The 22,238-nt window shown below is 38.2% G+C and overlaps 1 protein-coding gene across 20 annotated transcripts in view; it reads left to right on the top strand.

Moving 5' to 3' along the window:
* L3MBTL4 (L3MBTL histone methyl-lysine binding protein 4) overlaps positions 1-22,238 on the top strand; it is a 497,842-nt gene that overhangs the window by 147,218 nt on the left and 328,386 nt on the right. For all 20 annotated transcript variants that reach the window (XR_013165276.1, XM_077135929.1, XM_077135928.1 and 17 more), the window contains 5 exons: positions 3,408-3,512; positions 4,547-4,682; positions 6,420-6,511; positions 7,976-8,130; positions 9,220-9,296. Coding sequence is in view for 19 of the 20 variants with exons in the window: in XM_077135929.1 (XP_076992044.1) it covers positions 3,408-3,512; positions 4,547-4,682; positions 6,420-6,511; positions 7,976-8,130; positions 9,220-9,296 (565 nt within the window). In the remaining variant the exon portion in view is untranslated. The remainder of the gene's footprint in view (positions 1-3,407; positions 3,513-4,546; positions 4,683-6,419; positions 6,512-7,975; positions 8,131-9,219; positions 9,297-22,238) is intronic.

Raw genomic sequence — 22,238 nt, 5'->3', positions numbered from 1 at the left:
GGATAGTGTCCATGGTTTCCAGTAGATATTATTAAATGGAAAGAAGGGAAAATAAGAAAAAAAAACCATGTAACTTATCATTACAAGAAGAAATTTGCAATAGAAAAGGTAGAAAACAATGAAGTTGGTGGCCTACAAGAATTGAAAGCAGACTGAAACAATTGAATGCAATTGTATTTCCAGCGAACATGGTAATCAGATTGAAAAGGAAAATGAAAGAATGAGTTGATCCAGGTATTTCATTGTGCTAGTTTGGAAAGCCATGCCCTTTAATCCTGATTCAGTATTTTAGGGTGGAAACCATTTTGATTAGATTGTCTCCACGAAGACATGGCATGCCTAATTGTGGGTGTGGCCATTTGGTTAGAAGGTGTTGTGATTCCGTCCATTTAAGGTGGATCTTGATTAGTTTGCTGGTGTCCTTTAAAAGGGGAAACATTTTGAAGAAATATCAGATGCAGGTGCTTGGAGGACAGTTGCTTCAGAGCTGACAGAGACACTGATGTTTGGAGATGCTTGGAGTGCTGACAGAAAGAACAGATGCCTAGACCCAGGCAGAGCCCAGCAGGTATCACCATGTGCCTTCCCATGAGTTACTAAGCAAGCCACAACCCACAGTTGTGTTCTGGAGGAGCTAAGTAAAGGTCCACAGATGCTTAGAGAGGAAACCACAGGAAACAGAGGCTGAAAGGAATGGAGCCCAGGAACACAGGATCAGCACATGTGAGCAACGTGCCTTCCCAGTTGGCAAGACGTATTCCAAATGGCATCAACCTTTCCTGAGTGAAGGTAACCTCCTGTTGGTACCTTAATTTGGACATTTTACCAGAATGGAGGCAGGAGCACAGAAAAACCATGGGAAGTGTTGGAATTAGAGGTGCCTGTTTGAACCTATGATTTATATGTTTATATGTATATCACTTATATACATATATAATTTAAATTTCCTAGCCAATTTGTGTTATAACATCACTGGTGAGGGACAGATGAACAGCCATGTGCATCCAGATGTGGTATCCTAACAACACCCGTGCAGTATTCTGACAAAAAATACATAACCTGAATTTTTTTTAACTTTTTTTTACTTAACATATACAAAGAAAAAAAAAAGTTCTCAAAGCACTCCCCAACAAGTAGTTACAAGACAGATTCCAAAGTCTGTCTTGAGCTACCATGCTGTCATCTCAGATTTTTCCTTCTAGCTGCTCCAGAACATTGGAGGTTAGAAGGAATGTATATTTTTTATCATCCCTTTTTTTTCTTTTTTGTGAAAAATAATATATATATACAAAAAAGCAGTAAACTTCAAAGCACAGTACAACAATTGGTTGTAGAACAGATTTCAGAGTCTGATATGGGTTACAATTCCACAATTGTAGGTTTTTGCTCCTAGCTGCTCAAAGATACTGGAGAACAAAAGAAATATCAAAGCAATGATCCAGCAGTCATACTTGTTTGTTAAACACTACCTTCTCTGCATAGCTCCACCATCGCCCTTGATCCTTTTCCCACTCCCTAGGGGTATTTAGGCTATGCCCACTCTACCTTTCCCCCATAGGAAGTGCTGTGAATAATATGGGGTAGAGAGTCGGAGCTAATTGATGTTCTGGAAAGGCTGGCCCCTCTAGGTTTCACATAACCTGTATCTTATGATGAGGAAACATCAGACAAATCCAAAATGAGGCGTATTCTATTAAATTAAAAAAAAGAAAAAAAGGAAAGGGAACAAGTCTGTGCTTAAAGAACAGTCATTGTCATAAAAGACAAATGCTATGGGGAATGTTTCAGATGAAAGGTGACTAGTGAGACATGTCAACTAAATGCAAACCTGACCCTAGCCTTTATCCTCTTCTGGAGGAGGAAGACATTATAAGTACATTGTTGGATAAACTGACACCATTGGAATATGATTGGAAGATTTGTTAAAATTGTTATATAAGAGCTGATAACTGAACTGTGGTTCTGTTAGGAGAATGTTTATGTTTTAAGATAAACTCACAGAGGTGTTTAGGGGAATGGGCCCTCAGAAAAACTTCGTATACACACATACAGGGTGGAGGCAAAGAAGTGCTACTGATAAAGCAAGAGGTATAAAATGTTAATAATAATTGAATCTCAGTGAAGGTTATACAGATGTTCTCCATATTGTTTTGTTCTTCCAATTTTTCTTTGACATTGCCATATGACAAGATTTTAAAAAAATACTAGATATTAACCTAAAAAAGCATTCAGATGTTAAGCAGTAAAAAATAGTAATATAATATGATTAAATAGCAGTCTAGAGCTACTGAAGTAAATTTTAGTCATCATTTTCTGTAAGTTTTATTTGCAATTAAGAATATGTTGACTAGTAATGCTGAATCTGCTCAAAACAGTGTGCTCAGAACTAATGAAAATTCAGCAGTGCTGTGGGAAGTAGGACCACCATTAAAAAAATAATGATTGGGAACAAATTAGAAAATGTATCATGAAAAAGATTCCATTTATTATAATAAATGTTGAGGTGCCCATAAATGACATTATGTTGGAAGTCTGTAGGAAAATGTGAAAAACGTCTTTTGAACAGAAAAATAATCAAATTAAATGGAGACAGAGAGTTCTTGAATTAAAAGATTCAATATGGTAAAAATTACTCTCCAGAGAAGAAAGACTGATTAGGACCAAATCAGACCATATACTATAGGTGAACAAATCTATGAAACGGAATGAGGATGCCAGAAATAGATCCACAAATAAATGTTATATGACAGAGGTAATTTTGCAGATCAATGGAAATGTGGGCTGTTCAAAAATATGTTTTATATATTTCTATATGAAAAAAATTAGACCCCTACCTCATTCCATAGAACAGTCAATTCCAGATATTCCATAGATTTAAATAGAAAAAACAAAATTTTAAAATTTTTAGAAGAATACTAGAATATCTGTATAACTTGAGGGTTTGTGAGAATTTCATAGGCCAGAGGCACGAATCAGACAGGAAGTAATTGATATATTCACTACATTTAAATAAAAATATCTACAATGAAGTTACCATTAAAAAATGAAGCGCCAAGTTACAGATTGGGAATGGATAATCAATACAGTCAACAAGGATTGCTATTGAGAATACATAAAGAGCTTGCTCAAATCATTAAGGGAAAAGATAATCTACTTAGAAAAATGAGCAAAGAGAATGTATGGGGGATTTATAGATCATAAAGCTTCTCAGATAAATTGTTCCAAAACAGATTAAAATGACCAAATCATCTTTGAAGGCCAAAGTTATAAGAGCAGCTTTCTCACTTTTTTCTCTACTACTGCGCTTTCAAACTAGTAGGGTAAATCCTTGGTTGTGTGTATAGACACACCAATATTAGACTGTGAGGACATTTCAATGGCTAATATTACATTATGAAATTTCATAGGACCAATCCTTTCCGGAGCATGAAAATGGTTTTCAGGTTGGAATGAAACTCGAAGGCATCGACCCCCGCCACCCATCTATGTTCTGTGTGCTTTCTGTGGCCGAGGTAAGAGATGGTGTGTTGGCATGGCTAAGTGCATGGTGACTGAATTCTCTAGAGAATGATGAAGTGAGCACTTTCTATAATAAACTCCAGTGCCTGTGGATTTATATCAGTCAGTGATGGGTGAAAGTATGTTCCTTAATGAATTTTTTCCATCCTCTGGATGAAATTTCATCGGCTAACAATTACTTTTAACTTAATTGGTAAATAATTTTCACCTGAGGTTGGTAACAATCCGTGAATACCACCATGTTGCTTTTGTCTGTGAAAAGAGATGATTATTCACGTTTTAGCTGAACTAATGAGAAATGCATATGAAAAACAGGCATGCATGTGAATAAATCTATATACACATAAAATATATAAATTCATGCCTTTTATGAAAATTAAATGGAGTGAAGAGCCATTGATAAAAGTTAATGACTTAGAAAATGTAATATTTACTAAAATTTTATATTATTAGATTAATAAAAGACCTCTATATGTTTTTAATAACAGTGCTTGTAGAAGACATATTCGTTTACTGACTGATTACAGCTATTAAGCTTGTAAGGCATGTCTGAGGATGTATTTCTCAGACTATTTTATTACTTACTTTACTGAATATGCTGGTTCCATTTGTTAGAGTTGAAATAAGACCATACCCACTTTGGTTTGGCTTCCACTCCCTCGGGATAAGAATCCAAACCAGAAAGCAGGGGATAGGGCTTTTGAAAGCACTATTTGTCAGGTATTGACTTCATAAATAAACTAGTTAATTAGTAAATTTATAAATTGATCTTAGATTCGTAGATTGGGTGAAAGGTTCATTTTTTTCTTTGCCAAATTAGATACCCAAAAGACAGAGTCTGTTTTGTCAGCGTTTTATCTCATTCAGATATCATTTATAAATTTGTCCTCTATTTAAAACACATTTGGATGGAAGGATTGGCTCTTATATGTTGTTGTCATGGATAAATTATATGGAAATTCTGTGAATTCTGTGTCACTTCAAACACATGACACTTATGGATGGTTGCAAACATTCCATCTTGCAGGTGTGTGGTTACCGCCTCAGGCTCCATTTTGATGGCTATTTAAGCAGCTATGATTTTTGGACCAATGCAGGCTCCCCTGACATCCGGCCAGTCGGGTGGTGTGAAAAGACCAAACATGAGTTGCACATCCCCAAGGGTAAGCCAGGGTGCATTTACCAATGGAAAGCCTACTTGTTATTTCAGTTTTATTTTACAACATTTCATGATACGTTAACAAGAGACCCTGGTGTAAATTGATTTCCAAGTGACAGTTTGTTTCACAAAGATCATCCTTACACATGAATAAGTATTTCTAAACCAAAATCATCCAGGATTGTTTAGATCAAATACTGTGTAAGGTGCCCAAGGCAGAAATGGAATATAATGAGAGCATTTTATTTTGCATAATGTTTACTAAACCTTACAAAGGAGTGAAAAAAACCGACGTTCAAATAATGGTTGAAGTGAAATATCTCCTTTAATCAGTGATGCCACACCGTGAGGGAACTTGATTCACTGCAATTTTTTTCTCTGTTACTGAGAAATTTGAAAATTAGGAATCACGGAAGACAAGGGAGCTTATGAGAGCAGAAAAGAAAATTCGCCATCTGACTCGATGAGAATTAAAAATCTTATCTTTGTCTTTTGCTAAATGTCACAGGGACCTGGGACAGGCAAATGTGACTGAAACCCTTTTCACTTGCTGAGTACTAGTGAGGTGAGGGTTTGCTCATGTAAGATGCTCTGGCCCGCTTCTTTGCTCAGCAGACTTCTGCATCAGGTTTGCTTGGGTGTGTGGAAACTCCCAGAGTCAATTTTAAAAAGTCATTTTCTTCTCAGTAATCAACCCAGGAGGTCCCTTGGGCTCTCTCCCTGAGGCTGAACATGAGTCCCTTAAGGTCTCTGGGTTTTATGGAACCTGGTAGCAGGTCTTGGGTCATTGATTCCATGCTATTTGTGGAGTCCTTTCTATGAGCATGCACTGGGGATGCAACAATGAATAAAAGAGACAAGCCTCCACCTTCATGGGGCTTTCATTCTAGAGGGGAGATAGTAGCCATGCTGAGTTTGCAGTGTCTGCCAGCAGCCGGTAAGGGGTCGAGAGCAGTTGAAGGGACCCTCCTCCAGATAGGGGGAATAAGTGATGAAGCCTCCTGACCTCAGGGCAAGAGTGCCAGGCAGAGGGGAGCAGAAGGAGAGCCTGGGCCGGAGCATGCCTCGCATGGAGAGGTGGCAAGGGGAGAAACAAGGGCTTCTGGCAGGAGAGGTGGTTGGAGAGGTGGCTGTGGTCTGGCAGGTTGTGAGGGAAGGGTAGCTTTCTTTCCAAGCGTGAGGCCCATGGGATTCAGGCTAGCACTGTGTGAGCCACGTCAGACATAAGGATGGAGGATAAGGCACATTTTAATAGGACATGTGAGGTTAGGAACCAGAAAGCTGGAGCTGGCCAAGGGTGCTTGAACTGTGTGGGAATTACGCATTTCCCACATGGGTGGAACCCTAGGTAGGCACATCATGGGGACCACTGAGGCCTCAGGGCCATGATTTCTTTAGGAGCGGGGACAAACCCAGGGACTTTGGTCTCTGCCTCTTGCCCATTTTGGAAAGCCCTGTTGGGAGACAGGTCTGCCATCAATCCACAAGGTTACCCATTCCATGTCTGTTTGAATACCAAACACTCGTAGGGAGTGGCATACATGGAGAAGCACACTCGAGAATTCTGAATTTCATCCATTTAAAAAGCATGAAAACAATTCGGAGATTTTATTTTAAGTCTTTTGTGGTTTACTAAGGACATTGAGAATTGGGCAAAAGATTAATAATAATAACAATAATAAATTTACTATGTATGTAATTACATCTTGTGGGTATTTTGAGTAATCTGTACTTTTGTTAGGTTATAGAAAAGATAAACTTGTTTGGACGGATTACTTGAAGGCCAGCAAATTGCACAATGCTCCCAAGAAATTATTCAGAAACAGAAGTTCTGTAAGTATTTTCTTCCTCAGTATAAGTAGATTTTCCCTGAGCTTAAATTCCTTAAAATTCAATGTACATTCTGTTGTATTTTAATCCTTAAAGGAGTTAAAGGAGTTTTCAGTTTCCTATGACTTTTCTCACTTAGTTTGTCAGAATTTACTATGGACATATCTATATTTTTCTTTAAAAGTATAATTAAATACTTCAATTAGATGGGGAAAGTTGAAAACTTTGTATTCAAAGCCTGTTAAAATTTAACATCTTTTAAAAATATTTTGCTTATAGTGAGTTAGTCTTTTAACATTAATTTTGTATTTTGAAACCATTGCTTCTCTGGGCAAATTTTGAATGTACCCAGCCTAAACATATTTAAGGATGCTGCCCTTGAGAATAGATTTGCATTTGAGTTTAGTGGTGTCTTCAGGAAGATCCGGCATCCCCTCCCTGCCATCTGGGTTCCCTGCAGCCTAAGGAACCTTCTATAGAGAGAACTGAGTCCCCAGCCACCTCCATTAATCTCTCCGGGCTTTGCAATGCTGCTGGGACAGGAGGTAGGCAGGGGACGTACAGAAGCACAGACAGGCAGCTCTGTCCCAGGGCTATGTCACTGTGTGCACCACTTCCAACTTCGCTTCAGTTTCCTGAGCTGTGAAATAAACGTAACAATTGCTAAATCTCTTTCATAGAATGGTACCAAGGAAAGGGAGGTATAGAAATGTGAAATTGCATAAAAATGTATATAATATGCTAAAGGAAAACAATAAGCAGGGTTCAGTATAAGTAATTAAGAGTAGAGTAAATACCCTCTTTTGTCCCCTGGTTTTCTATGTATACCTTCTAAATCTCAGAATCAACTAGTCATAACTATACGAATTGGGGGCGGGGGGGGGGGTAATTGTCATGATAAAGTGATGTGCAGTGTTTTAAAAAGCATTTATACATTTTTAACTATAATTCTATCCATGGTTCAGTGCAGGTATTCCTTAAGTATTGAGAAAGCCACTATTTTCAGGTCAAGTAATCAAATTATCATTTTGGTGATAAAGAGCGTATCTTTACCACTTTTCCAAATCATAGTATTTAGATACTATTCAGAAGCCTATGGAGAGCAAAGGAATTTATTTGATATTACTTTATTCAGTAAACATCACATTTTAAAATTAAACTATCCTGAGAACTGAAGAGGGAAAATGAAGATAATAAGGGAACTGAAACCTTCCTGCACCGCCAAAGAGAAAAGCACAAAGAGAAAAACTAAATACTAGTTTCCCGGGTCTTTGCTGTGAAGGGGAACTACCTATGCTGGTCTGCTGGCATATTTCTTCCCTGCCTTTGCCGGCTCCCTTCCCGGGGTGCGTGCTGAGATGCCTGTAGACTCTTCTCATGCTGACCGCTACAGAAGCCTGGGCAGTGCTCAGAGTCATCTGGTGTCCTCTTTCTCTTTTGTGCCTCTTCCTCTCTGTCCGGTGTTAGAGTGGGCCAGCCCTTAAAGGACTTCAGGCTGGAATGAAGCTGGAGGCCGTGGACAGGAAGAACCCCTCCCTGGTGTGTGTGGCGACCGTAGCAGACATTGTGGAGGACCGCTTACTGGTGCATTTTGACAACTGGGATGATAGTTACGATTACTGGTGAGACCCTGGCGTGCCGCTTTATCTTCGCATGTTCATGTGCTTGCAGTTAAAGATGTGTTTCCAGTCCGGTTACTGCCACTGTACTTGCTGTTCTTATGCTGATGAACGTCAGGAATTGAGCGGTTGATTTTTCACTACCTTCTCTCCTGCGTGCATTGCTGAATTCAAGGGTGGGAGAAACATTTCCCCCAACGTGGGAGGTTACCTAATGAGGCCTCATTTGAAATAATATGACCCCATCAGGTCACCTCACTATGCATTATTGTCTAGTTTGTAAGAGAAGCATTTCTCTGAAGGGGGCGTAGAAGTTTGCAATATATATATATATTCTTTTACCCTGAAAAAATGTTGAATCTAGACTACCGCTTTTTAAAAGGGAAGATTCAGAGAATGGGAATGAATAATTCGAAAGTCTGCAGGGAGCAGAGAAAATATGTGCTACAATGCCATTAAACCAACATTGCCTGAGTTAGAAGGTTTTTCCAGTTAAAAACCTGAAACGTGGAAGCATTCATGGCAAAAATAATTTTTATGACATTTCTTCAAGGTATGTCCTGAACAATCAACAAGGCTGTGACTCTTGTTGTGTGTGAAGGGGATGCTGTTTTCTCCTTTGGATTGAGGAGCAAAGAAGGGATTAATTTTATGTGTCCTAGGTAGAAATATTCTGGGCTTTGTAAAGGAAAGTAAGGAAATATGCAGTCTTCTGAAGTCAGATAGGGCTGTCCTATTAAAATTTGGACTGGTCCATTAATATTTGTATTCACTGCCAGCAAGAAGTAGTAGAAGAGTTTTATTAAAATGTTCACTCTTGGGGATATCACTGGCAGTTCCTTGTCAAACACTTTTTTTTTTTTAAATACTGTTAAATTTCAAGAAGGCTATGTAAAAGATCATTTTGGTCCCCCATTTACAATATATAGTACTAAAAGTTACTTCTAATTCTGTTTGGCTGTAGAATAATATTGTAGCTATAACGCCATATTTTCCATAGTATCTCCTAATATCCAAAAAAGATCATTAGTCGTGAATTCTTTCTCTGGCATTGTGTAATGTGGAATCTAAAATAGAGCTCTGTTTTGGCAGGTGTGATGTTAATAGTCCCTATATCCAGCCTGTGGGTTGGTGTCAGGAGCATGGAAGGACTCTGATAGCACCCCAAGGTGAGTGGTCTGCCTGGGTTGTCTCTGAGCTTGTCCCTGTGTGAATGGCGATGCTCATTTTCACTTGTGTTAATGCAAACCACGTTCCAATACAGGACATATGATAAAAATATTGTGCAGGATTCTCTTGACCAACAACCAGGTGACCCAAATGCCTGAAATCTGTACTTCCACCCCCATGATGACAATGGAATATATTTATAAAGATGTATTAGACAGCCATTAAAAACAGTTGCTATTTAGGGATTTTATCCAACTAAGTGAGTACCAATACTGGGGGCTGACATGTAAAGCCAGCTATTTTCAGTTATGTATTTCATCTTATAGCATAAGCTAACTCATTAATTGAATCATAAGACTATTAAGTATTCCTAAACTTAGAGTAAAATGTACAAATGTAGAAATCTCAGGGTGAGGATTAACTTAACGGTGGGTCTTCAGACTTACCGGACTTCCTCCACCAAGCGCACTTAATGACTTCTCTAAATATGTAAATAAGAACTCTTTCTAGCTATTTTTTTATTATTTTGTCAACACAGAAATGTTAACAAATGGTTAGAGACTACCAAGCCTCTGTACTTTTTAATTTAAAAATCAATTAGGGGGCGGGCCACGGTGGCTCAGCAGGCAAAGTTCTCACCTGCCATGCCTCGAAACCTGGGTTCAACTCTCGGTGCCTGCCCACGCAAAAAAAATCAACTAAATCAATCAATTAGATAGATTCAGAACATCAACTAGTTCCAGCCCCCTATCCCATATTATCAACAGCCCCTTCCAACATGAAAAAGGTAGACTGGGCATAGTCCAAATACCCCTAAGGAGTAGGGGAAAGATCAAAGGTGATGGTGGAGCTATAAAGAGAAGGTCGGGTTTCACAAAGGAGTATGAACGCTGAATCACTATATTGATTTTTTTTTTTAGTCTCCAGTACCTTAGAGCAGCTAGAAGTAAAACCTAAAATTGTGGAATTATAACCCATACCTAATTCTAAAATCTATACTACATTATTTGTTGTGATGCACTTTGAAATTTATTGCTTTTTTTGTATAGCTGTTATTTTTCACAAAAAATAAAAAAAAAGGAGGATTATAACAGAGAAGATAGGATTTAACAAATGAGTATGACTGCTGAACCATTATATTGATATTTCTTTTGGTCTCCAGTGTCTTTGAGCAGCTGGAAGAAAAAAAAAATCGTGGAACTATAACCCATATCAAATTTCAAAATCTGTTCTATAACTACATGTTAAAATGTACTTGGAAATTTACTGGTTTTTTGTATATATGTTATATTTCACAAGAAGAAAATTAAAAAAATCAATTAGATATAGTGGTTATGTTCGAAACCTGGGTTCAACTCTCGGTGCCTGCCCACGCAAAAAAAATCAACTAAATCAATCAATTAGATAGATTCAGAACATCAACTAGTTCCAGCCCCCTATCCCATATTATCAACAGCCCCTTCCAACATGAAAAAGGTAGACTGGGCATAGTCCAAATACCCCTAAGGAGTAGGGGAAAGATCAAAGGTGATGGTGGAGCTATAAAGAGAAGGTCGGGTTTCACAAAGGAGTATGAACGCTGAATCACTATATTGATTTTTTTTTTTAGTCTCCAGTACCTTAGAGCAGCTAGAAGTAAAACCTAAAATTGTGGAATTATAACCCATACCTAATTCTAAAATCTATACTACATTATTTGTTGTGATGCACTTTGAAATTTATTGCTTTTTTTGTATAGCTGTTATTTTTCACAAAAAATAAAAAAAAAGGAGGATTATAACAGAGAAGATAGGATTTAACAAATGAGTATGACTGCTGAACCATTATATTGATATTTCTTTTGGTCTCCAGTGTCTTTGAGCAGCTGGAAGAAAAAAAAAATCGTGGAACTATAACCCATATCAAATTTCAAAATCTGTTCTATAACTACATGTTAAAATGTACTTGGAAATTTACTGGTTTTTTGTATATATGTTATATTTCACAAGAAGAAAATTAAAAAAATCAATTAGATATAGTGGTTATGTAATCTTAGCATTTTTACAGCACATGTTCAATGAAAAATCTATTTTCTTTATAAAATGTAGAGGAAGAAATGTTGAATAAGGGATATGCTGTTCTAGAGCAGAACAGAGATTTACCTATTAATTTGAATGATCCTGGAATTTTTTTCCCTCCTAAAATAGAAAAAGATTATGTTTCCTCATTAAATTCTTGAGTTGAATTCAGTGAAAAAAATTAGGAATTAAACACAACCAACAAGGTGGTTCAGTGGTAAAATGCTCACCTTCCCTGCAGGAGACCCAGGTTCGATTCCTGGACCCCCCCCAAAAAATATATATTTTTAAAAATTAAGAAAATAAAAACAAACAAACAAAAAACACCAACAAGCCAGAATAAAACAAAACAAAAACTTCACAGTCCATTAAAAATACCCAATTAGTCTTAAGGGTTTCATGACATATGTGTCAGTTAAAATTCGGATTTTGACACACAGAGACAGATTTGGAGGCTTTTGTCCTATTTCTCTGTAAAAATGGCTACGGTTGACTTTTATGTTCTTTAAGATGAGGTGATGTCCAGTCTCCAAATATGGACTTTGAGTCGGTGTGCCTGGAGATGCAGCAGCTTCCCTTCCCACCTGTCCTTGGGTGAAATGACCTGCCTGTATTCTGTGCCGCACCTTAGGAATTAATGTCCAGAATCCTGCTGCCATTGACAAGGATTCCAGATGGGGCCAAGGTCCTAAGGCCCTGCAGAGATTGCAGAGGAGATGTTTTAATAGCTCATAAAATCAATAAAGTAGAAATAACACTCAATCCTGATTCATAGTTTTTAGTGTAGAATTGATAATGTATATAATCAACATGCCAAAATCTGCAAATTGTTTTATACCCTGAAACTCTACTCCTGAAGTCCAAGTTGGTTATAAGTAGTTTATCTCTCTTATAAATAGTAAATTCTTCATTCTTTTTAAAATTGACGTATATTTCGCATACCATAAAAGTCACCTGTATTGGTTAGGGTTCTCTGGAGAAACAGAAACAACAGGGAACACTCGCAAATATAAAATTTATAAGTGTCTTACGTGACCGCAGGAACGCAGAGTCCAAAATCTGCAGGGCAGGCTGTGAAGCCAACAACTCCGATGGAGGGTCTGGACGAACTCCACAGGAGAGGCTCACCAGCCAAAACAGGAAGAACCTGTCTCTTCCGAATCCTCCTTAAAAGGCTTCCCATGATTAGATTAAGCATCACACATTGCAGAAGACACTCCCCTTTGGCTGATTACAAATGGAATCAGCTGTGGATGCAGCTGACTTGATCATGATTTAATTCTATGAAATGTCCTCATTGCCACAGACAAGCCAGCACTCGCCCAACCAGACAAACAGGTACCACAACTTGGCCAAGTTGACACATGAACCTGACCATGACATCACCTTTTACAATGTATATTTCAGGGCAGGCAACAGTGGCTCAGTGGCAGCGTTCTCGACTGCCATGCCAGAGACTGAGGTTCGATTCCTGGGGCCTGCCCATGTCAAAAAAAAGGAAATGTGTACTTCAGTAGGTATTCTCACAACTTTGTGCAACCATCACCACTACTAACAAGTTCCCTACCAATTAAGTAGTTACTCCCCATTCTCCTGTCATCCTCTCCCCCCATCGCCATCCATTCTCCTGTCGTCCTCTCCGCCCATCGCCATCCCTGGCAACAACTGATCTACTTGCTGTCTCTTAGGAGTTGCCTATTCTGAACATTTCATATAAATAGTATCATACAGTATGTGGCCTTTTACGTCTGGCTTCTTTCACTTAGCATGATGTTTTCAGGCTTCATACTGTAGATGTATTAGCACTCCAGTCCTTTATTTCTGAATAATATTTGGGTTGTTTCAAAACTTTGGGGTTCCATGAATATTACTGCTTTGAACATTCATGTCCAACTTTGTGTGAACTTAGGTTTTTACTTCTCAAGTATATACTAGGAGTCGAACTGATTATATGGAACTCAATGTTTAGCATTTTGAGGAACTGCCAAATTGTTTGCAAAGCCACTGCACCATTTTACACTCCCTCCAGCAATGTATGAGTGTTCCATTTTCTCCACATCCTTATCAACAAGTTACTGTCTGTCTTTTTATTATGGCCATCGTAGTGAGTGTGAAGTGATTGATATCTCACTGTGGTTTTGATGTGCATTTCCCTAGTGACCAGTGGTGTTGACCATTTTTCTGTGTGCTTGTTGACCATTTGTATATCTTCTTTTGAGAAATATCTATTCAAATCCTTTGCCCATGTTAAAAATTGGTTTGTCTTTTTTATTATGGGTTGTAAGAGTTCTTTATGTATTCTGTGTATTAGTCCCTATCAGATATATGATTTGTAAATATTTTCTCCTGTGTAGTGGGTTGTCTTTTCACTTTCTGAAAGCACAGAGGTTTTTAATTTGATGAAGTCCAATTTATCTATTTTTTTCTTTTGTTGCTTGGGTTTTTGGTGTCTAAGAAAACATTGAGAAATTCAAAGGCACAAAGATTTACACCTTTGTTTTTGTCTAAGAGTTTTATATTTTTAGTTCTTACATTTAGTTCCTTTCTCCATGTTGTGTAAATTTTTGCATAGGGTATAAGGCAAAGGTCCAGTGTCATTCTTTTGCATGTGGATATCCAATTGTCCCAGCACCATATGTTGAAAAAGCTTTTCTTTCCCCATTGAATGTGATTAGCACTCTTGTCAAAACCAACTGACCATAGAAATATGGGTTCATTTCTGGTGTCTCAATTCGATTCCATTTATCATTATGTCTCTTTTTATGTCCATACCATACCGTCTTGATTGCCATAGCTTTGCAGTAAGTTTTGAAATCAGGAAGTGTGAGTCCTCCACCTGTGTTTTTCAAGATTGTTTTGCCTATTTTGAGTCACATGAATCTGATGAGTTTTAGGATCAGCTTGTCAATTTCTGCACAAAAGCCAGTTGGAATTTTGATAAGGATTATACTGAGTTTGTAGATCAAACTGGGGAGTATTGCCATCTTAACAATATGAAGTATTCTAATCACTGAATGTGGGGTATCTTTCCATTTATTTAGATTGTCTTTTAATTTTTTTCAGTGATATTTTCTACGTTTCAGTGTACATGTGTTTCACTTCTTTTATTAAGTTTATTCCTTAGTATTTTATTCTTGTTTAAGCTATTATAAGTGTTTCTTAATTTCATTTTTGGATTGTTCATTGAAGACACACAACTGATTTTTTGTATATTGATGTCATATCCTGCAATCATGCTGAACTTGTTTATTAGCTCTAATGATTTTTTTGATTCCTTAGCATTTTCTAGATAGAATATCATGTCATCTGCAATAAAGTTAGTTTTACTTCTTCTTTGCCATTTTGGATGCCTTTTATTTCTTGTCTAATTGTCCAGGGTAAACCCTCCAGAATAATGTTGAAAGGTAGTCGTAAGAGCAGAATTTCTTGTTCCTGATTTTAGGAGGAAAACTTTCAGTTTTTCATCATTAAGTGTAATATTACCTGTGGGTTTTTGTAAATGCCCTTCATCAGGTTGAGGAATTCCCCACTGATTCATAGTTTAAGTTTTTTTTTAATTGTGAAAGGGTGATCCTTTATTCTATTAATATTGTGTTATTAATACAATTGGATTGATTTTCATATGGTGAGACAATTTGCATTTCTGGGATAAATACCATTTGGTCTTTGTGTATAATCTTTGTTACATGTTGTTGTATTTGGTTGTTAGTATTTTGTTGAGGATTTTTGTTTCTAAATTGAAGGCCGAGGAAAAACAGGAGGGTCAATAAGTAGAAAAGTTTAGTTATATACTGTGTGCGCAGTATGATTTCTTCTCATTAGGAAGTGTCATAAAAGGTTTTCTTCTTAGGGGACTGCAGGAGGTTTGCTTTTCACAGTGGCCATCCCTGACCCTCAGGCAGCTCCCCATTTGGTATGACGATATATAAAATGAGACTTGAATTGATCAGCCATTTAATCAAGGCACGAGCAACAGAGAGGAGTAGAATCAACATATTTGCAAAGGACCGCTGAGCAAAAAGTAGAGAAGTCAATTAAACCTTCACCTTAACAAAAGTCACTTAACACCAGTGCTGATTAAAGATCAGAATAGCCTGATCTTTGGCATGAAAACCTGAGTGCAGCAGAGATGAGCATGGTCCCTGCTATCTGCATGGAGGGAAGGGGGAGCCATGGGTCGTGGAGGGTTCTAGAAGCTGGACCACAGAATGCTGTGCATCTCAGGTAGTTCACAGATGGCAGTTCAAACTTCTCATCTTTAAAGGAAAACCAACCAACTGCCCCCTAAAATAAGCCCAGGTTAGGACTGCAGTAAGTACATATGTATACATTTTTCTCAGAGTTTAAGTATAGTAAAGGAGAAAGAGAAGTTAATCACTGTCAGTTTGAATAATGGGATAATTTGTTTTAGCTAGTAATTTGGCTCCACCATTTGTTAGCTGTAATTATTTTACTTAAAAAGAATTTATGTTTCAAACAATTGTTTTATGCCTATGGATTTTTACTTCAAATTTTATTTTATGATTGTGATTACATTGTTGTCAGAAAAATGTATTTGCTCTAGCTTTAACAGCATGTGTGTGAGTGTGTGTGCAAATGTGTGTGTGCATGAGAGAGATGGCACTTCCACAGCAGTTAGTGCCTGCAGGTCGAGCAGCATGAGCTCATCTCTGTGGCTGCCCCTGGGCTACACTCACATTCTCTTAGATTCCAAATAAAAGAGCCTCGTCAGAGAAAAACATACAGGTTAAGTCTTTAAACACCCAATATAAAAATGTAAAGTTGCTTTACCCCAATATAAACCCTATTCAGTATCTCTCTCAGTGAAAATTTTAAGAAAATATGGCAGGGGCCATCTGTTCCTTCAGGAGAAGTGGTCTCCTGGGGTTTTAGGTGAAGTTATAAAATAAGAAGGAGATGTTGGATGGATCTGTAAAAACCCGAATAACACAGTGCCTGGCATTTGAAGAAGAAAAGCCCTTCTCCAGAAGGCTCCTTTGGCTCACAGTGAGGGTTGATCTTCATTCAGAGAGGGCCACCGACGTCCTGTCGAGAACCACTTTCTTACACACAAGAGTCACTCTGATCCTTTGGTGGAGATAGAGTCACCTGAGGGCAGAGCCTTAGATGGTGCTTCATGTAGTGAGCTCTGAAGAGTTGCAAATGAAGTTACTCTTCTTGCTTTTTCAGTTAGCTTGAATAGCATTGCTACTTCAAAAGTAATTCTGATTCCTTTGCGTATACATGGAATTTCCAGTCCTCCACGCTGCCTTGAGTGTCTTGTTGACCAGCTAAAGCAGTGCTGAGGAGACTGGGGCTTTTCTGTGGGTGAACATCTGTTTTGATATTGAAGTCGGGACCCTCCCGCTCAGCCCTCCTACCTCACAACCCGGCAGGTGACCAGGGGCCCAGCACCACTGTGATGGTTATCTAGGGACATGCGAATGGCTGCCTTCCCCGGAGGAACCATTCTGCTCATGGCACCTCTCCAAAGGCAGAAGAGTCCTTTGTGCCTTCGGAGCAGGCTGCCACAAACCTCGCATTCAGTGCAGTGGACGTTTCTTTGATACTAGATTTCCGTGTTAACAGAATAAGGAGGAGAATCAAGCAAGAAGAAAACGTGATTCTTGTCCTGAAGGAAGAGATCTATTTGTTTCTATTGGTAGCAGCTTTACTGAGATATTATTCACATGCCTTGGAATCCACCCATTCAGAGTATACAGTATGAGGGTGTTGAGCATATTTACAGAGATGTGTTTCCATCACTGCAGATAATTTTAGAACATTTCCATCACCCCATGAAGAAAACGGATACGTGTTAGCGATCACAAATCCTCAGTGCCTCTTCCCCTCCTCCTTTTGCAGCCCCTGGCAACCTTTAGTCCCTTTTCTGTCTTTATAGATTTGCCTATAAAGGACATTGCATACAAATAGAGTAATACTGTAGGTAGCCTTTTGTGTCTGGCTTCTTTGATTTAGCATGCTTTTGGAGTTCATCTTATAGTATGTACCAGAGTTCTTCTTATAGAATGTACTGGAACTTCATTCCTTTTTTTTGTCTGAACAATTTTCCGTTGTATGGATTTACATTTGTTTATCCATTCATTTGTGGGGGGCCATTTGGGTTGTTTCCATTTGAGGGCTATTGTGATAATGTTGCTATGAACATTCACGTACAAATTTTGGTATGAACTTATGCTTTCACTTCTGCATATCTATAGCTTATGTTTTTATTTGTTTCTCCTGCATATATACCTGTCAGTGGAATTCCTGGGTCATAAGGTTAGTCTTTGTTTAACTTTTTGAGGAACTGACTGACTTCTCCATAGCAGCTGCACTGTTTTACACCCCCTCCAGCAGAGTACGAGGGTTCCAGTTTCTCCACAGCCTCTAACACATGTTACTGTCTGTCTTTTTTTAATGTAGTGAGTGTGAAATGGTATCTTATCATTGGATCTAATTTTCCTTGAATGTCCAATCTGTTAGATGACTTTACACCCCTACTTTATTTTCATGGCTACTCTGTGAAGTTTGGTCAATTATTTCAGTTTTATGGTTGAAGGACTGGCACCAGAGAGGTCATGTCACTTGGCCCAGGCCTCTCAGGTGGTATGCTGGAGATCTGGTATCAGGACTCCTGTTCATTGACTTCAAGAACTCCTTTGCCTTTTCCTTTCCACCACACTGCTTGAAGTCACATACATGCACTTCTGACTCACAGAAGGGAAACTTGCAGGTGAAGCATTGGGAAAACAGGGGAGAGAGAAGTTAATTCCAGTTTCATATGTGGATGGTTTCACGTTGGAAGTGGTGCTCGAATTAGTCTTTGAAGGGTCTGTAAACTTTTAATTGAGAAATGGGGTGGATGAGAATAATAGGTAGAAGAAGTCATAGGCTCAAGAGCAAGATGATAGGGAGGGCCTGGCAGAACTAAGAATTAGGAGCACGAAAATGAATGCATGGGGAGGCAAGGTCAGCATGGGAGGGGAGGGGAGGGTACGGCAGGTGCGTAGTGACTTAGCACATTAGGACCAGGCTGATTGAGGATTAGCCTTGAATGCCTTGTAATTTTTTTTTAACAAAATTTGAAAGAAAGATGGCGTGCCACAGTGGCTCAGCAGGCAGAGTTCTCGCCTGCCATGCCGGAGACCTGGGTTAGATTCCCAGTGCCTGCCCATGCAAAAAAAAAAAACCGAAATTTTTTAAGATTCAGAAGAATTTCAAGAATAGTAAAAAGCCCTCCTCCCTGCTGAACCATTTGAGATTGGTAGATGGAAGTTTTGCCAGTTACCTGATTCCATCATTCCTTCCATATTTATTAGTTGGTTTTTCCTCCCTTGCCTATCATTTGTCTGTTACTATTTCTTATTTATAGTATCTGGTGCTGTAGATTCCTGCTATTCAGCAGGATATAATCTGTTGTTGTCCCTGTGCAGGATCTCAGTGCAGGTAGGCAGGATGTAAAGATTGGTGCACAGACTCCCTTGTCCTCAGGGAGCTTACATTCTACCAGGGGCTGTTTGTAACTAAATAAATAAATAACTGTTCTAGAGGAATAGCAGGGGCCAGAAAGAATGAGTGTTTCATGGAAAAGATTCTGTGATGGCATCATGCTCTGTAACAAATTGCCACAAATTCAATGGCTTAAAACAGCACACATTTACTGTCTTAAAATTCTCTGCAGATCGATAGTCTGACATAAGTTGTCCTTCTGTTTTTGGAGTATTAATAAGGAGTTAATGTGGTGGGTAGATTGAGGCCATTTGGTGAATGATGGTAGAAAACCAGCTGTGATGCTTCTTAGTGTGAGAAGGATTTATGTGACAACTGTAGGCCCACTAAGAAAGGACTTGTAGAGACACTCTGGGGAGATTCACAGAATGTGAAAATAAGGAGAGTGGGCTTTAATCCAGGTTGGAGGAACTGTGCTAGGAAGAAAGAAGACAATTTGGCATTGCTACTTTCCTGATTTGGCAAGTCACTGACTAAGGAAGAAATTTTGGAGCTCTTTATTCAGCGTTTCTTGTCATCTGGGGTCTCTGGGCATTAATGAATCAGGAGAATAAATTTGGGCCCCTGACCTTGCAGGGCTTTCTTTTCTTGTAACTACATATTGTTCTACATGTTCTCAATGTGGTAGCAAAATGTCACCGAAAGGAAAACAATATTAGACTCACATGGTTTGCTAAGAGTGGGACAATTTTCTGTGGCCACTAATGTAATGGGAAGTGTTTTGTATTATTGCATCTGTGTCTCAGGTAGTGTCTTGTATCAGAAGTCCTTCGAGACAGCTTTACCATGATTCCACCAATACAGTACTTGCCACTGCTAGCACATGACATCACTACCCTCTCTCTAGTTCTGTAACTTGATTGCAAATCAGTGCTGCTAGGCTGGGATATAAACAGTCTCCTCAAGGCATGTTATGGGAAGTGAATTTCCTGCACATTTTACAAAAACACTGTAAGACGATAGTATATACTTTCCCTGTAAAGAGTACTCAGTCAGCCGAGTTCTGCTCTTTACAAATCAAAAAGTTTATTTTGCCATTAGATCCTTACACATAAATGCTGAAGAAGTAAAACTATGGACTTCTTATAAGTCAAATTTCTTTGAAATGAAAGTTATTAAACTGTGTAAAGTTTGTAAAATATGAAATGTAGTAATGAAAAAATTACAAATATGATTCTAACTAGTAGAGTTTGCCATTTTATTTTGTTATTTACTTTTCCAATTATCTTGTCTTTTCATTTGACCAATATAGGTAATTTTAAAAGTTAGAATTGTTATCTTATCATTTATACTGCTTATACAACCTTTTTTTTCTTCCATGTGAAAATACGATTAGAACATATTCCCTCATCTTTAAATACTCTTTGAGAACCTGACTCCTCATGACTGCATAAATATTTACATTTTGAGTAAGCTATAATTTATTTAGATCTTTACTGTGTATTGGTCATTAGCTTTTTATAGATTTTGTAAATACTAAGGTGGAGGACATCCTTTTAAAGAAATTATTGTATACCCTTATCAGTTCTTGGGTGGTTGAAGGGGAATTATTAGATTAAAGAAATAGACATAAGAAGATTGTGGGAAAATGTCTGAGTAGTTAGGTCCAGAAATCAATCCTTCTACCAGAAAGAACTGTTGAACAAATAGAAACTGACTGAATCAACTATTATTAAATTCTGAAGTCTAGTAGAACACAGTGCTGCTTCAAGGGAAAAGCGCGAGGAATAGGCTGGTAAATTGTGGTAAACACTGGTGAATTGAATTGCCCTCTCTGTAACATGGTGGCTGACATCACCCATCTTCCCAACAGTCCTCAGTGAGGTGCTCAACTCTGGTCCCGGCACAGCTGGTTGCTGCTAGGATGAGATATAAACATCTTGCTCCCCGGATTGCTGGGGCCTCATGACCATTGTTCCAACTAGCCTGGGCAAAAGCGGCAGAGGATACTTAAAAATTGTACTTTCCTCAAAATTACAGATAATAGTAAAAGGCCATATTTACTGGGCAAGTGCCAGATCAAGAAGATGCAGCTTCTAAGAGCCATAGGAGAAGATCTTGGCTCCTTTCTGACTCACACCCCTATCCTCCAGAATTTGTCTTGTAGGCAAAGGCAGCCTGAGACAACCAAAGCACTGAAAGAAACAATTGAGTTGGTTGGCTTGAGACAAAAGATTACCTTGTTTAAGTCCTATTGTGGAAGATATGGGAGAGGGAGAAGGTCTGTTCCCTAGGAAGTGGAGTGAGCATTCGTATTCCTTAGGGGAATGCCTTAGGCTACTAGCAAGCACATGCCCAGGACAAGACACAGGCTAGGAAAGAACAGGGAGGACGATGCAGTTTGCATTCATCTTGGACTGACCTACATGATAAAAGAGCTGAACTCTAAAAGAGAGTAGCAGCCAATGCAAAGCCAATTTGCAAACACTGTGAAAGGTGCTTTATGCACTGATTTGTTTAGTTTTGTTAGCTCTTGGCATTGTAGAAAATTTCTGTTATATCACTAGCTAGATATAATTCAAGAAATTGACAGCTCAGAGACTAAATCCTAGAATTATGATTTTAAATATGAAAATGTATAGCGTGCAACAAAAGATTACTGGATAAAGACATAGTAAATGATGGCCCATCAGTAAGAGGATGAAAACCCAGAAAACATCAACAAAGAAGATGAGACTGTGGACATACTGGAACTGGACAAAGGTTTTAAATAAAAAGGATCTTCATTATGCTCAAAGAAATGAAGGAAAATATAAAGAACTGAAGGATATCAGGAAAAAAGTGAATGAACAATATGAGAATCTCAATGCATGATATGTGTACTACTTTGTTTAGTAATACATGCTGAAATATTGTAGTTAATGTGGATGTATGTAACCATGTACTATCATATATGGGAGTTGTTCTTTATCAGTTCATTTATGTTGATTTATTTAAGATATGTTTGAAACACTATGTTTAATAGTGTTAGGTGTGTGTGAAATTGTGTAGATTTCTCTGTCAAACACCTAATTGAGCATTGTGTAGTGGAGGCACTACTTTTGTAAAATGATATTTGCTGAATCACTGGGTATAATAGTAGTTGATGCATTTGTAACTATAGAGACAGAAACTTTCAAAAGGAATCAAACAGAACTATTGGACTTTAAGACCACAATCAGAGAAATGAATAGTTTCCAAGATAAATTTCAAAAAGAAACAAAACAGAACTACTGGAGATGAAGACCACAGTAACTGAAATGAACAATTCCAAGGAGAATTTCAATAACAGATTGGAGCTGGCAAAAGAAAGAATCAGTAACCTTGAAGACAAAACAACTGAAATGGGTCAGGCCAAGGACTAGAAAGAAAAGAGAATCAGAAAAAGTGAGA

The sequence above is a fragment of the Tamandua tetradactyla genome, chromosome 18 (assembly GCF_023851605.1).
Source record: "Tamandua tetradactyla isolate mTamTet1 chromosome 18, mTamTet1.pri, whole genome shotgun sequence".
Taxonomy (NCBI): domain Eukaryota; kingdom Metazoa; phylum Chordata; class Mammalia; order Pilosa; family Myrmecophagidae; genus Tamandua; species Tamandua tetradactyla.
The sequence above is the reverse complement of the archived record's forward strand: the minus strand, read 5'-3'. Positions and strand labels throughout refer to the sequence as shown.